This window comes from Condylura cristata, unplaced genomic scaffold, assembly GCF_000260355.1.
Source record: "Condylura cristata isolate star-nosed mole 26May11 unplaced genomic scaffold, ConCri1.0 scaffold00019, whole genome shotgun sequence".
In the NCBI taxonomy this organism is placed as follows: Eukaryota; Metazoa; Chordata; class Mammalia; order Eulipotyphla; family Talpidae; genus Condylura; species Condylura cristata.
In genome coordinates, this window is record NW_004567120.1 from 18,236,348 (window position 1) to 18,253,204 (window position 16,857).

At 40.2% G+C, this 16,857-nt stretch overlaps 1 protein-coding gene across 2 annotated transcripts in view; it reads right to left on the reverse strand.

The window, feature by feature from the left end:
• Positions 1-16,857, reverse strand: part of CHRDL1 (chordin-like 1) — a 115,448-nt gene that overhangs the window by 26,643 nt on the left and 71,948 nt on the right. For both annotated transcript variants that reach the window (XM_012727018.1, XM_004685706.2), the window contains exons 5-6: positions 15,995-16,137; positions 14,132-14,225 (exon numbers count right to left, since the gene is read on the reverse strand). In XM_012727018.1, the coding sequence (XP_012582472.1) occupies positions 14,132-14,225; positions 15,995-16,137 (237 nt within the window). The remainder of the gene's footprint in view (positions 1-14,131; positions 14,226-15,994; positions 16,138-16,857) is intronic.

Consider the following 16,857-nt stretch of genomic DNA (forward strand, 5'->3'; position numbering starts at 1 on the left):
AACCTTAAAAGCCACATGTGTTGTTTATTCAAACCTCAATTATACTCTGAGTGGTACCCTATGGAGCTGGAATGGCTTGGCTTTCTGGTAACGGGAGAAATAGAGAACAAGTATTTGAAAAATGGTCAAGGGCTAAGCTAAAATTCAGAATGTTTATAACTCTCCTTGCTTCCATTAATCTCTGGTTGGCTTGAACAGGTCATAGGAGTAAACTCCGTCTTCTCAAAAGGACTAAGTGTACAATGAGATTATGAGATACCCACGAAGATAATCCTCAGATAGCAAAACTACGCCAGCATGTGGTCACTTCTGAACCACACAAGATATCATAAACAGAGCACCCATAGGTCCTGGTTTATCGAGGACAACCCAGTTTAATGCCTCTTTTACTTGTGGCAGTCATAATTACTATGATTGCCCCTCTTTCTTTCAAGTGTCTCAGTTTGGATGATAAATTATATAGTTGCTTTAATCATAAGGCAAATATAAATTAAGTGAATCCCCAAAACAGGGGGAGGTGCTCTCTGTGACAAGAAAAAATGATCTCTGTATTTCAGAAGAACAAGCTGAAATCAGTAGTTTCAGGACTAATAGTAAAGGGCTTTTGAGGAAAAGTGGGAGAGTGCAGGGAGGAAGAACCTGATGATGAAATCACCATCTACTATTGCCAGGTGCCACGGTGGGCCACTTTATAGTCAGTTATCTGGTTAATAGTTGTTTATTAATTTTAGTTTTTACTTTATTACAATTACTTTCTTTCTTTCTTTCTTTCTTTCTTTCTTTTTTCCTGAACACTTACACTCCTGCTATGAGTGAAACCATAGGTATTTTTTTTTCTTTCTGGCTTATTTCACTAAGCATGATCCCTTCCAGCTCCATCCATGTTGCTGCAAATGGCATGAGTTCATTTTTTATTGCTGAATAATATTCTATTACGAGTGGCAACTATTATTCAGGTTCCCATCCTTTCTCTCCACTTCTTCCTCTTCCTAAAGAGTACCTTACACATGGTGAAAACCCAACTAAAAGGACCTCCACAGAGGGGCTAGCTATTTAGCAAAGGAACCGGTCTGGATTAAAAAAAAAAAAGTGAAGCTGAGCAGAAAGAGAAAATTTAATCCAGCATATTATAAAAATAAACATTTTCTTTTTAAATAACTTAATTTCTAAAACCAGAGTCCTGAGATATGCAAAAAAGAAATTGGCAGTAGATACTCTTTTAGTCCACACCTTTTACCTTCTAAAGTAGTTTAGCTTCTCTGATGAATATGATAAACCTCTCCTTATTTTCATCTTTGTACAAAAGGGTTTACATTATAATTAATTTCATTAAAACCCTTGTTCTTTTATCTTAAAATGAGGTGTAAGAGGACAGATATATGCTTCATTGGAAGGCAGGACAATTTATATAGTTAAAAAGGGGAGTAATAAAACTGCAAGTATCCCAATAAAGTAGCATCCCAGGCTACCACATACATAAAGGGAAAGTAGCAAGCATGAGAAGAGGGAAAGCCAATGACCTACCAATGTTTACAGCCTGGTCAACCTGAGAATGAAAATTAGTCAGTTTAAGATCCTTCTTTTCATAAACACCACCTGGCTTCCTGGCCCAAAGAGGATTGAACTTCTTGTTGGGAATACAGGACACGGGTCTGGCTGTCAAAGCCAAACCCCAGGTTAAGTGGATGTAGCAGTTCTAGCAATTTGCTTAAATCAACTGAATAATTTTACCAATTGTCCACTTTGCCTGAGCTAAGGACTTTGTAAGTTCTTACAGTTGTAATGTGGGTAGTATTCAAATATCATTATTCTGGCTGACCTCTAATCCTCTTTCTCATGTTTCTTTTTCCTTTGTTTATATTGTCAGTAAAAAAGTCAGATTAATTTCTATAAATGTTGGGATCTGAATTCATGAAGACTATTTTTTTTTTAAAGATTTATTTATTTGTGCATACAGAACTGGGGTACAGGCCAGAGGCTCAGGGGCGGTGAGAGGCTTCACCAGAGACAGAGTGGGGAACAGAACAGGCAGATCGATGAAGTACACTGCTGAGGGGAGCAGCGGGCGGGTCAGGAGAGGTCTGCCATACCATGTGGTCACCTCCGGGCGGGGGGAATGGAACTCATGCAGAGGCGGCTTTTAGATTCTCAGTTCTGTGCTTTAACCCGCTGCGCCGCCAGGGAGGGCCCATGAAGACTATTCTAATGAAAGCAATGGCCATATGCAGTCTTGTGTTTCTGAGCAGTCATGGCATTCCTTGAAGTAGTTAGAAGGACAGGGCTGAAGGAAGAGTGGCTTTAACCACCCATGAAGAAATAATTACTTTGAAATGCTTCACTAGGAATTCCTTATTTTTTATTGCAGATCCAGACTCATCTACACATGAAACCCCTCCAATTCCACAAATAGGATGGGGCATGATTTACCCTGACAGGATATCCCAAATGGCCAATTAGAGATCATCACCACTAATTTGTTAAACTCAGAATGAAGGTCAATGCTGTCCTACCAACTGTCTGAGGTCTTTTTGTCTAGAAAGAAACATCCTGGACCTAAGAGACAGGCCAAGAAAGAACATGATGACCTCAGAGGGTAAAAGTCCTGGGACAGTTAGCAAGCTTGTAGGGATGAATTCTGAGTATAGACAGAACAAAAACAACCTGGAAGTTTTTCATGGAGGAAGAAAGCTTCCAGTTGGTATTGAGAAGAATAGAAAAAGGCAAGGATGAAAAATGCTGAAGATACCAAAAATAAATAAATGAACTGGAAAAGATGGAACATTCCTCAACATAGTAAAGGGCATAAATATCAAACCCACCACCAGCATACACGAAGGTAAAAACTGAAGGTTTTTCCTGTAAAATGTGGCAAAGACATTTCAACATAGTATTGGAAGTCCTAGCTAGAACAATCAGGACAAAAAAAGATATACAATAAAAGGAATTCAAATTGGTAAAGAAATAGAACTTTTATTATTTGCAGATGACATGAAAACCTGAAAGACTTCAATAAAAAAATTATTGAAATAATAAACTAATTCAGTAAAGTGGCAAGTTACAAAGTCAGTCTGCAAAAATAAGTTGTGTTTTCATAGGCAAACAAGTTTAAAAAGGAAGAAATACAAAAAACAACCCATTCACAATTGCAACAAAAAGAATTAAAAATCTAGGAGTAAACAACAAAAGAGATGAAGGACCTGTACAATGAAAACTATAAGACATTGGATTGAAATAGAAGACAACACAAGGAAATAGTAAGATATTCCTGACAGATGGACTTCAAGAACAAGCATTGTTAAGGTGATTATCCTACCCAAAACAATACACAGATTCATTACAATCCCTATGAATGTTTCAATGTCATTTTTCAAAGAACTAGAACAAACAATAGTGAAATTCATATGGAACCACAAAAGAGCCCAAATAGCCAAAGCAATCCTGACAAAAAAAAAAAAAAAGAGGAAGAGTGGCAGCAAGCATCACACTCCCAGACTTCCAACTATGCTTCAAAACTATAGTAATCAAACAGTATGGCACTGGCACAAAAAAGGACACACAGAACAGTGGAATCATTGAAAGCCTAGGAATAAACCTGCATATCTATGGGAAGCTAATCTATCACAACATAGCCAAGAGCATACACTGGAAAAGAAGGGTCTCTTGAACATAAGGTGTTGGGAAAACTGGACAGCTACATGTAAAAGAATTAAACTAAATCACCATTTCAAAAAATAACTCAAAGTTGATTAAGGTCATCTATATAAGATCCAAAGCTATAAAATTCACTGAAAGAATATAGATAAAACACTCCACGATATTGACTTCAGAAGTACCTTTGGGTTTAGTTTCCAATAGCAAAATAAACAAAAATAAATATAAACAAATGGAATTACATCAAGCTAAGAAGCTTTTGCACAGTGAAAGAAACCATTAGGTAAAGCAAAAAGACAGCTTATGGAATGAGAGAACATATTTCCACATAAAACATCTGACAAGGGGCTGATATCAATAACATATAAAGAATTCATGTAAATCAACAAAAAGAAAACAAAGAAGCCAATCCAAAAATAGGCAGAATAACTAAAAAGACACTTCTGCAGAGAAGACATACAGATGGCCAATAGGCACATGGAAAAAATTCATAATTACTTATCATCAAGGAACTGCAAATCAAGACCACAATAAGATAGTATCTCACACCCATGAGAATGGCCCATATCAAATAAAGCAGAAACAAGTGTTGGCAAAGATGCTGAGAAAAAGCAACCTTTGTACACTATTGGTGAGAATGTAGACTGATCCAGGCCCTATGGAAAACATTATGGAGGTTTCTCAAAATAGTAAAAATGAATCTACCATACGATCCAGCAATCCCACCTGTAGGTATCCACACAAATATTACAAAAACACTAATTCAAAGGGTAACATGCATCGCTATATTCATTGCAGCATGATTTACAATAGCTAAGTTATGGAAACAGCTTAAGTGTCCAAGGACAAAAGAGTGGATCAGAAAAATGTAACTACTGCTCAGCTATACAAAAGGATGAGCTTCTGCCATTTGCACAGCATTGATGGAACTGGGGAGAATAATGCTACATGAAATAAGGCAGAAGAGAAAAACAAAGACTAGATGAGGCCTCACTATATGTGGAACATAGGGAAGTATAACAAAGGGTCAATCAAACCAAACCAATAATAAACTATTAACCTCGGATTGTAAAACTGAGGCACCCGGAGGGGGATGTGGCTTAATGGGAGAGAGGGAGGTAAGGGGCCAAATGGAACATGATGGAGGATTGTTAGGCCACTGTTCATAGGCACAGTGTGAAAGTACACATTTGTAGAGACTTCAACATACAACTCCAGGAGCAGATACAAACATATAAATCTGCTTTACTTAAATAAACATAATGGGGGAGGGGAAGAGAAAAGAAAATTCTTGAAGATGGTCCCACACTCATGAACATAAATGACTGATTCACCTTAGATAAGCGATTACTAGCAGTGGTCAGACTCTTGTGTAGTTATGTAAAGATCATTTTGAAATATTTTCAAGTTTAGGTGAGAGCATACTAGGTCAAAAATCATTATGTCATTTTTTTTGAAGTAGGTTTTCTCATTAACAGTGCTTCCTTTCTATTATTATGACCAGGAGATGGTAGTGTTTCTGCAGTAAATCAGGCAAAAACAAAAACAACTAATGTGTGAGAATCTATATTCAGAGTTGCTATTATTTTTTCCAGCTTTCTTTGAAAACATTAGTAGATTTTTATGATGGTGAAAAAATGGAATATTTGATACACTACTTCCCTCAAGATCTCTGGGTTCCAGCCAAGATGGCATCTAACATGTAATTGCGCTACTTTTTGGAAAAACAAATCAAATCTGCAGTAAAATGGTAGTTGTCTTGAACGCTGATAAATTGTCTTTAAAAATTTGCCTCCAGCTTCAGTTCCCTTGAACAAGATAGCAGAACTATTTATTGAATACAAAGAAATTTGGAGTTGTGTTGGATAAATGAACTAGTATCAAGTAAATTGTGAGTTCACTAATCTTGCTTAGCTTTCTAGCCAGGAGGCCACTCAGAATCCTATTAAAAGCTTTCATGGGCCCTCCCTGGTGGCGCAGCGGGTTAAAGCACAGCACTGAGAATCTAAAGCTGCTTCGGCATGAGTTCCATTCCCCCCTGCCCAGAGGTGACCACATGGCGTGGCAGACCTCTCCTGACCCGCCCACTGCTCCCCTCAGCAGTATACTTCGTCGATCTGCCTGTTCTGCTCCCCACTCTGTCTCTGGTGAAGCCTCTCACCGCCCCTGAGCCTCTGGCCTGTACCCCAGTTCTGTATGCATGAATAAATAAATCTTTAAAAAAAAAGCTTTCATAACATTCTTTTTAATAAATTTATTATAAGTTATATGCATAATGCGATATTAGGGGAAACAAAGGAAGAAGAGCATCCTTTCCTTACAGAGCTTCCCAGCTGAGGAGAATAGCCACATGAAACAAAGAACAGCACAAGAAAGTATTTTTAAATGCAAAACTCTGTGAACTAGACTGAGGGCTGAAAGTGGTTAAAGGAGACTGAAGAGGGCTGGAGTGATAAAGCAACACTATTTAGCAAAGATGCAGTTTCACTGGACTCCTGGAAGGTGAAAAGAATCTTAGATGTTAGGACTGAATAGGGAAGCTACTTCAAGTTTGTGAGGAATAAGAGTTAGGAGAGGCACATAAAAGGAATGAAAATGTGATGGAACATAGGTGCAGAACTGATCAATGAAAGCACAGTCTATAGGAAAAGATGTGTCAAGGAAATGAGACTGGGTGGTAGTTTAATGAAGGGTCAGGAAACTGAGATTGGGTGATATGGTAAGAAGTGGTAGCTACTGAGGGGGTCTCCCTGATGGTGCAGGAGTTGAATACAGCACGATCAAGCTAGCTATCACCAGCCACTGCAGCACAAGTTCAATCCCTGGCTGGCCAGGGAGGTGACCCACACGGTACAGCAGACTTCTGTTTCCCCTCTGCTCCCTTCAGCAGTGTATTTCAGTAGATCTTCCTGTTTTGTATCCCACTCTATCTCTGGTGAATCCTCTCACCCCCAAACTCCCACATCTCTGGCCTACACCCCATTTCTTATATGCATAATTAAATCTTTTTTTTAAGAGAAAGAAATGGTAGCTACTGACCTACATATCGAGTAGTTTCTTAAAAAGAAAAGTTCAGACTATAGTATTATGTACTCTTTACAAGGCAGGAAAGACAGTGTAGAGACTCCTATAATGTGTGTGTGGCGGGGGAGGGGCTGGTTTCATTGTGGGATCATGAACTCAGGATCATGGTGGGAACAGGACTTCCATCAGTTATCACCTTAAATTTTGAGTCAATCCTCCTTCACCTTGGAGTGTAGAGAGCAAAGAGGAGTGTGGTGTGAATGAAAGCTAGAGAGATAGGCTGAGAGTGTCCCATGACCTCCCTATGTCAACTCCTGAAAATTACCAAAATTGCACCTTTCCTTTGAAGCATGTGGCACAGTTGCGATTTTATATTTACTTTATCATTTGATTAATGTCCTTCTTGCTCACTAAACTCCATGAGGACAGGCTCCATTTTCATTTGTTCACCAATGTGTCTCCTTAAGGGAAACCTGATCAACAGTTTATGAGCAGCAGCACAGTATAGGTACTGACTGGCTGCTCAGCAAATGTTTACTGAGTGATAGAAGGGAGGTATTTACATTCCAGCCTTTTTAAGCCCAGAAAGAGAGAAGGGTGAGATGAAGAGATCACTGTGGTTGGGAATACGTAGAGTGAGACTTAGATGGTGAAACGTGGCAGTGGTTTTTAGTCTCTTGATATTAGCTGCCTATGCCAATGTGCCACGTGTCTCTCTCCAATGTAATAAAAGAGGCCCATGCCACACTGCTATCAGTGGTTCCCAACAGGTAGTATAAGAACTTGGCACTCTACAAGCAGGCTGAGAAGCTTCAAATTCTAACTCTGACACTACTATGTATCAGTGTGCAAGCACATGATTTCCCTGCCTCAGCTTCTTCATGTTCAAATTGGGAATAACACGAGTGTTACTTTCTTGGCATATGTTTCCATACTCTATTAAACCTTACCAGTATTCTTAAGGAAACATATAGATGAGTAGGCTACAGTGAGGAAATTTTATTTTTCGGAGATAAGGAGAGACTAACTTAACTCCTGGTACTCGCTTCAATGACTCCTTATCTTTATTCAGTGATTGCAGGTACAATTCAGCCCCCGTAGCTACCACAAATGCAGCAAATCCTCACCTGAGTCCTTTTACTAAAAGGCCAACAATGGAAACATTTTTCTCAGAGCCACCCATGTACCTCCAAGTTTCTCTGAGGCCCCATGGACCTCTTCATTCTCATGCAGCCAGCTTCTCCTGGAGAGTTTCTTAGTGCCTTCTTTCTCTCCTATTGTTTACAATCTGCAGGTTCCATTTTCCTACGACCACATTTGTGCCCATGTCTACAGGTCATATCTCACAGCTATCTGACCTCCTTGAACAACTGACAGTCGGCCCCTGGGTTACTTGGTTGTGAGGACCAAAAGAGCTCCCACATACACCCGTAAGCTTCAACCCCCTCCGAGTACACCCTAACAGCTAGGTACTACGCCATCGACCAAAGTAGGTTTGTTGTCAGCATAGCCAATAGCCTGCCACAAACACCTCTCCCTTGTGTAGAGTCCAAGTACATAGCCTTCTCCTTCCTTTGGCAAGGTAGGCAGGAGACAGGAAACAGAAATGATAAACGGTAGAGGGACGCTGGGTGCGGGTTTGGGTTGAAGCCTGCCTGCCCAGAATGTGGTAGTGCTGCAATCTCCGAAGAGATGTTTTCTCTGATAAAGTTTCCCTTAAGGTTCCCGTGACTGTTTGTGCTACTCTTTCAGTCCAGATGAGGTTTGCTGAGATGCCAGCAATGACACGCACTCTGCCAACACTCTACTGACCATCCAGCCTCAAAGACATGTCTGAACAACAGAGGCCAGGACTGAGATTCAATCCTCAGCTAAGATTGCTGTCTGACCCAGGAAGAAAGGCGCACGTTAGTGTTAGATGACAGTGCAGAAAGCCTGTTTCAATGGGGTCCTTTATATTCACTTTGCAATTTCAGCACTCAAAAGGTTATTTCTTTTTCAGTATTTTGCCTGCAATTAGGGTGGCTTAGCATAGGGGAAAAGTATGTCTGGGTTCTCTGCTGTATGTGTAATATACTTATACGAGATATACCTTTTTAAAAAACAACATTTCAGCAGAAAAAAGTATAGCTAGGTGCTTCAACAATTAGAATTTCAAAGGAGATTCAACTGCATTATATACACCTGAAAGATATAAAGGCAGATAAAAAAGCAATGACTTAACAAAGTATAGGAATTAGTCTTTATAGATAAATGAAAATGGTTAATTTAGGCTGGAGTGACAGTGGCAAAGACAGAGCTTAATGAATTGTCAAATATGTGAAGGGACAATCCATGATCACTAAATAGCTACTTTTTATCCATTGTTACTGAGGATATAATAAGACATTTAAATTGTGACAAAACAGATAGTTAGTCCCCAGTACCTGATACCACAAGGACCAAAAATAAAGTTCTGTGTTTGGAGATAAATAAAAAGGTTAGACGACTAAAGATAGAGAAGGTAAAATTTTATTGAATCCCAAGGTAAAAATGTAGCAATTAAAATGTAATATATAATGTAATATTATATAATGTATCATACAGTATATATGATGACATTCATATTATACTGTGTGAATTATAATAAAGTTTATATTCTACATATGTCTTACATAAAATATAATACTCATCACTTATTAGGCAAAAGCTCTGGAATAGCTGTATTCTACTTTTGATGCCATAAAATCTGTTAATTTTTTACAAACTTTCCATGAGTGGTAGATAATACGATCTCCACTTATCGATGAGAAAATCACAGTTATGAGTGATTTGTCCAAGGTGACATCACTAGTAGGTGCGGGTTTAGCAATGTCAAATTAATGTTCTTGTGCCTTCAGAACTTATGTCGTTCATATAACTTTGACGCTGGTTGTAACAGATGCAGTAATATGTCTTTTTGTAATTTGCTTTCTTGTATTAATTGTTCTTCACTATAAAGTTCTCATATCCTTTCCCTCAAACAAAATACTCTTAGTTTAATAGCTGCATGATAGTGAATGGCTGGTTATGAGAGCAACAGCCCCCGTGTATGCTACTTTGAAGCAGACGCAGATTTAGTTGGGGCAAATGTGGAAAAAGGGGTGAGAACATAACACTCACTTTTCCTTATTGAAATGTAATAGTGGACTTAAGTATTGATATACATACACACAGTGAACGAGGAGGATGGAAGGAATGAGGGCTTTGCTGAAGCATAAACCATACTGGGCTGCGTGTGAACCCATATTGACTTCTGAGGGTTGGTACAAAGAGTAGATTAAAATGGATAAGCATATATTCATAATCAGAGCAAGGACATTTTTTTTTCAAAAAATAAATATGAATTACAGCGCTGTACAGTGGGATAGGAATGAAAATAAAGAAAGAGACTAGGCAACTCCAATTGGCCATGAACTAAAAGATAGTCAGTTCCCTCTCCCACAGCCAATCGGCAATTCAGAGAAGAAAACACAACAATCATATGTATTTTAGTCGCAACTCATTCAAACCATGACTAAATTTCTGACAATACTCACAATCTAGTGTTCATTTATTCAAAGAGCCTCTATTTTGTAGGAAAAGATGAACCAGATACAGTTTCTCCCTAGGAGCTTGCACGTTCGTAAGGATAAGACACGGGCAGAAATAACAAAAGATGATGAAGTGATAAGCACTACTGGAGAAGCACAGGTTAAGTGCTGGAGGTTCCAGAGAAGAGTGACATTTACTTCCACCATGCAAGAATTTAAAAAAATGTTTCATGGAAGAAGTGCCATTTAGTTTGCCCTCTGATAACAGGATATGAGTGGAGAAATTAAGGTGGGTGTTTGGGGTAGAGAAGAGAAAGAGGTCTTCTAGGTATTGAGTTGTAAGAAAATGCATGATATATTTTTGCTTGAAAAACAGAGCAACTGGCAGGAACAGTCAGACATGAAGGGGAGGATTTTCCAGAGACAACAGCCCCTCCTCCCAACCCTTACTAAATATGGGCAACTTTTCCCTAGACAATTTCTGTGTTTCTTGTCCCTCCAGTTTTTATCATAAAATAGTTGCCACCAAAAAAAAAATAAACATAAGAAATAAATCAGTTTATTTTGTAGCACATACAAAAATAAAATCATGAACATAAATTAATTTTCAAAAAATTGCCACCACCCAGGCCCTCCCTGGTGGCGCAGGGGGTTAAAGCACAGCACTAAGAAGCTAAAGCCACTTCAGCATGAGTTCGATCCCCACCCCGGGGGTGACCCACATGCTGTAGCAGACCTCTCCTGACCTGCCTGCTACTCCCCTCAGCAGTGTACTTCCTCGATCTGTCTGTTCTGCTCCCCACTCTGTCTCTGGTGAAGCCTCTCACCGCCCCTGCACCTCTGGCCTGTACCCCAGCTCTGTATACATAAATAAATAAATCTTTAAAAAAATAGCCACCACCCATTCACCCCAACTTGGTTGCCATGCCATTGAAATTACATGCTCTGACCAATCAGAGACTACCAGTGGTTCCTTTTACATTGGTTTGCTCAAGTTGATTCAGCTTAATTTAAGTTCACTAGTCTCAGATGAAAAAGCATCATTCCCAGTTGCTCCTAGGCGTCTCCGTGGTCTTGGGAGTGGCTACCCAAAGCGGCAGTCTATGGACTACATGCAGCGAAATGAGCTATGGGGCCTGTTCATATATACCTCCTTGGGGGGTCACACCCCACGGCTGCTGAATCAGCACCTCTGCAATTGTGGTCTGAGGATCTGAATTTCAGTATGTTCTCGAGTGATACTGAAGCACACTACAATTTGAAAAACACTGAGGGGGAGATTATAAAACAAAGGTACAAAGGAAAAAGCGTGCAGGAAACATGTGGATGTAATCTCAGGTGCATGAATGGAAGAATGAAGGCCTAGAAAGGTGAGCTGAGCTAGACCATGGGAGGCCTTCACCATCAGCGTGAAGAAAGTTGATGTATAGTCTAGTGGCAACCAGGAGCCACCCCCTCAGAGGCAATGGAGTGGCGAAGAGCCTGGTCTCTAGAGCGAGATCGCCAGGATTCCAAACTTAGTCCCTCAACTCACAAGTTATGGGACTACATTCTTTTTTCTTTCTTTCTAACATATATTTTTATTTTTTAAATCATTCTTCCTTTTGTGCATTTTTTTCATCTCAGTTGTAATCCCCATGGGCTTCCCACCTCCAATTTGCCTGTGTGCCATCACCACAGTCGAGTGCACTTGGGACTATATTCTTAATCTTTGTCTGCCTCAGCTTCATCATCAAAAAAATAGTGAAGAAACTGTATTGGCCGCATAGGGTTTCCATGGGGTTAAACGAGATTGTATCAGTAGGGTGCTTCGGACTGTGACTGGCATGTGGTAAAGTACAATGTGTGTCTGCACAGAGATATTTGAGTAGGAAATGGTGCGGTTAAGGCCATCATATCCTATCGTTTTCCCTTCTAACTCAGGGATTTTCTAATGGCTGCACTGCTCATGGAAATCACCTCAAATGCCCACTCCTCTCCCAGTCTAGACATAAATTCACCAAGGTCATTCCAATATGTACCTGTGGTTGAAAACCAATACTCAAAATACATTTCAAATGTGTTCATTTTTTTGTTACTGAGTTTGCATTACAGGCAAGAACTTGCACTAGGTCTTTTTTATTGCATTACTTCATTTAAATTTCATGACCATTTGAAGGTCGGTGCGAACATTATCTTCACTTTAAATATGCTTACAAAGGGCAAGGCATTGCTTCTGATCACCCAGCTAGAAATCAGGACAGGGATTAGACCTGGGGCAGCCTGGCTCCAGAGGCTCCATTCTAAACCACTATACTGCACTATGTCCTCAGACTAGGCACCTACAATCCCCCTCCAGAGCTCCCCACACACACACCCACGCATACACAGTCTTCTGAGCTCTCCACTTGCTTCATTGTTCCCTCCTATCTAGTCTGGACAAAACAGCCAGAGAGACCTTTTAAGGCATCGAACTGGATTATGTCACGCTCATACTCACTGCCTTCCTAGGGTGTCCCCAAGCTTAAACAAACTGAAATCAAAACTCCTTCCCATGGCCTAGAAGGTCCTTCCTGGTCTGATCGCTGTTTACTTCTCCAGCCTATCTCATGCCAGTTTTGACCATGATCCCTCTACTTGCTGCAAATGTCCTTCGCTTCTTCGAATACTCTAAACTATTCCCTGCCTGGGCCCTTTGAACTTTCCTTTCTTTCTGCCTGGAATGCTCTCTCCCAAGACCTTCAGATGGTGACTCCTTTCCACATTTCAGGTCTGACCTTAAATGTCATCTCAGCAAGGCCTTATCAGACTACTCAACTTAAATGCTTTTACCTCTTATTTTCTACCTTCGTCTTTTGTTTACTTCCCCCATAGTAATGGCATTGCTTATATTTAAGTTGCTTATATTTAGTACTTGCAATGTTATGATTTGTCTTCTCTGTAGACTGTGAGTTCCATAAGAGACTTTATCTATGCATACACCAAATAGGGTTTTATAGGTTGTGAACTGCACAAGGATGCCACAGCTACGGGGCAGGGGAGCGCACAAAGATTTTATGGCAAATAGCACTAGAGCATTTTAAATAAGAGAATTCTCACTGTTGTTCCTGTAAAGATGCCATTGGAGTCCGGCAGTCCCCTGTAGGTCTATAGTATATACCAATATATATTTGCTTTCTAGTATAGTGTCCAGCATATATAATAAACAAGTGTAGCCAGAAGAAGACAAAATTGAGACCCTGCCAGAGGGAAAGCAGAAGAAATCTGGGATATAGAGCTCACAGATTTGAAAAGAGGCACTAAAGGGAACTGAAAGATGACTGTGTTTGATCCCGGAAACTAGAGAGAAAAAGTGGTGCCATTATCCAATAAAAGTGACCCAAGGAAACAAAAACAGGCTTGAGAAGATGGCGATTCCATTTTGGGGGGAAAAAACTGAGAAGATAATGCCTTCCATTTAGCCAGTTTGCCTTTATGGGCTATGTCACCATTTTACTTTGGAATGTATGCAACATACTTAACATTTCCCCCCAGTCTTCCACAAGGTGAATGCTTTGCAAGTTCCATTCCTACTTTTAAGATGGTGGTTAAAATGGCTTTTTTTTTTTTTTATAACGCAGGCCTGGAGGGGCAAGGTAGAAGGGGTTTAAGGAAGGAGAGCGGAAGGCACTCATTTTCACACTAGCTGATTCCCACCCTTCCATCTGCTGCCCTCTTGCGCAGTCGTCCTTACAACGGAGAGGGAAAGGGGCACAAAATGAAGAATGATGTAAAAATAAATTTTAAAATAAAAATTTCCTTGTCTAAAGGAAAGCACGGCTAAAAACCAGGGCTACCATAGAAATTTCTGTTCCTAAGATACCGGGCAGGATTTGCCTCTCTTCTCAGGATGGCAGTACTGCAGGTGTCGGGCTATGGCCACCTACCTCTGCACACCCGGCAGCAAGAATCCGGAACAGAGACTGGGAATGCACAGGTCAACTTGGGGCAAGTCTTGAGACCACAGTACACATTTCCCTCCTGCCAAGAAGAAACTGAGTTAAGGTCAGAGGATCTGGGATAAGAGTAAAGGTTTAATTCAGTACCTGGGATGATCAGGGACTCAGAACAAGTCTTCCCCACTGCTCTCCCATCGTCATTTCTAGGTACTTCATAACTTTATTATGCCTCTCCCCCACCCCCACTTACTACTTTCCCATGCCAGAGACTAAGTCATAGAACAGTGGGTAATCCTAGTCAGGCATCCTGGTCCAAGATAACAAGCAGTCTCTGGGAGGGAGGCCAGGGGCATGCTAATCACCAAGTGTAAGTCTGGCTTATCTCTTCTCTGTTCATTGGCTTCTTGGTTCCCATCACACCCCAACTTCGTGTTGGGGATTTCAAGGAATTAAGATTGGAGCAACTGCTGTTTTGTAACATTCATTAGAACCTCCCTTACAAATCAAGGAGATAAGCTCTCTGGGATAAGACAATACTCTCCCCATATCCTGGGGAATGTGTTCCAAGATCCCCATGGATGGGGAAACCACAGAGGGTACTGAACTACATATACTATATATTTCCTTTTATATTCATATCAATGATAAAGTTTAATTGATAAATAAGGCACGGTTAGAGATAAACAACAACTAATAGTAAAATAGAACAATTGTAACAATATACTACAATAAACGTTATGTGAATGTGGTCACAGTCTCTCCCTCTCTCAAAATATTTTATTGTTTGTAATATTTTTGGACCATGGTTGACCATGAGTAACTGAAACCGTGGAAAACAAAACCACAAATAAGGGGGGACTACCCTGCAAAACTAGACAAGATGATGTGAACTGACAGTCCGGTCCAGCACAAGGCAAGGAAGAGGATCAAATTCACTTGCTGGTTATGTCTGTCTCTGCACAATCTCCATTCCCTAAAATTCTCTGTTTCAAATATTTCTCTTTCCTAAGCCTTGCTTAGTTCTTAGAAGCATGTCATTCTGAGGCTAAAAGGGTTCCTGAAAGATTACCAAAAAAGTAAGATTACAAAGTCTCCCAAACTATTGAGATATTATTAAAAATACTCAAGAGAAGAGAGTCTGCTAATTTTCTTTGATAATCTACTGTTCAATATCCCCTACAGGCAGAAAATGTGTTTGTGTACCTAACTTCATTCCTTTAGACTTCCATCTAAACACCAATTTTAATGGTTTTATCTATTACATTTTCTGGACTGCACAATTACATGAAAATTTAATCAGTATAACTTATTTCTGAAGTACAGAGTTCTGTTAACAAGTAATTTCATAGAAATAATCATGAAAAAGCATTTACTGAGATTTATCTTACTGCAGGACACCGAGAATGGGCAGGTTAGTAACATCTTCGGAGATGGGAACCAAGAGACACTCTGTCTTTTAGTTAATTGGAGTATGTGGCCCTAGAGTGTACCAGTGGCTTTTCAACCCACTGCATTCCCCAGGCTGCAAATAATTGTGAGTCTTTCCGATGAAGGCTTTTGTGGTGTAACTGTCAACAGGAGTGCACATCAAGACCTCCAGCTCATCTTTGTCCATTTCAGTTGGTCTAACACTGTAAGACCAGGATACAACAGGGTCTGACCTCTTCCATAGAACCGTTTAGGGTTGATGATGATTAGGGAAGTGTGGATGGGTTGGGAGACTGAGGATTTGGATGAATCTCGTCTTCTATACAAAAACTGTACAGTGTAGGTTCAGAGTGAAAGTGAGAGTAAAGCATGATCTCGTATTGGGGTAGAGGTCAGCAGAGACATCAAGATGCAGGGTCTTACCGAACAGCTGCACTGGGTGCACTGATTGGGGTGCCGGTTCTGAAAAAGTCCATCGGCCATAAACAGCTCTCCATGTTGGTAAGTGGTTCCGTTGTACTCACACGATTTGCTGGTCACCTTATTGTTCGCTGGGGGTAAGGAGTCTGCTGGGACAAGGTGGAGAAAAACCACACAGGGTAGTGACATCATTGCAAAAGGATTTCATATTAATTCCCAACAGTAGATGGGGCTGTACTTCATCAAGGGAGTTAAAAGATAGTGCCTAACTCAATGGCTTATAACTTACATAATATTAAAGCAGCAAGACAAGACCACCAGCTTACATAACATCTATCCTTTTCCCAGTTTTTGAACATTTATTGAACACCTACTCTGTGCTAAGTGGTGTGAGAAGCACTAGAGAGAGACCAGAGAAGAAAGTAACCCTTCCTCGGTAGAGCTAACAGTCCAAGACAAACCATAAGTAACTCTAAAGGAAGGAGAAAGTCTTTGCGTAAGAGAAGCCATATATTATAACTCCCCTGGTAGTTATGCCCTCTAATTGGAGATAGCTTCTGGAGTCTTTGCTTATATTTAATTCCTCCAGCACATCTGCCCCATCCCATTCTTTTCCACCTACTGAACTCCTGTCTGATTTTGAAGGCTCAGCAAACACTCCTTAATAACTCCAGCTTATACTTTGCACCTCTCAAGGTTTCTGATGTCTGAATCAGAAAATTTGGCACCTGAATATTATTGTAACTCATATTTGTGAATTCCAGTGACCTCATCAACAATTTACAAAGAGATTTCACACACATTATTACAAAGGAGCCTCACGACAATCCTGTGAATCAAAGAAGACTGGTTCTTATAATCGTTTT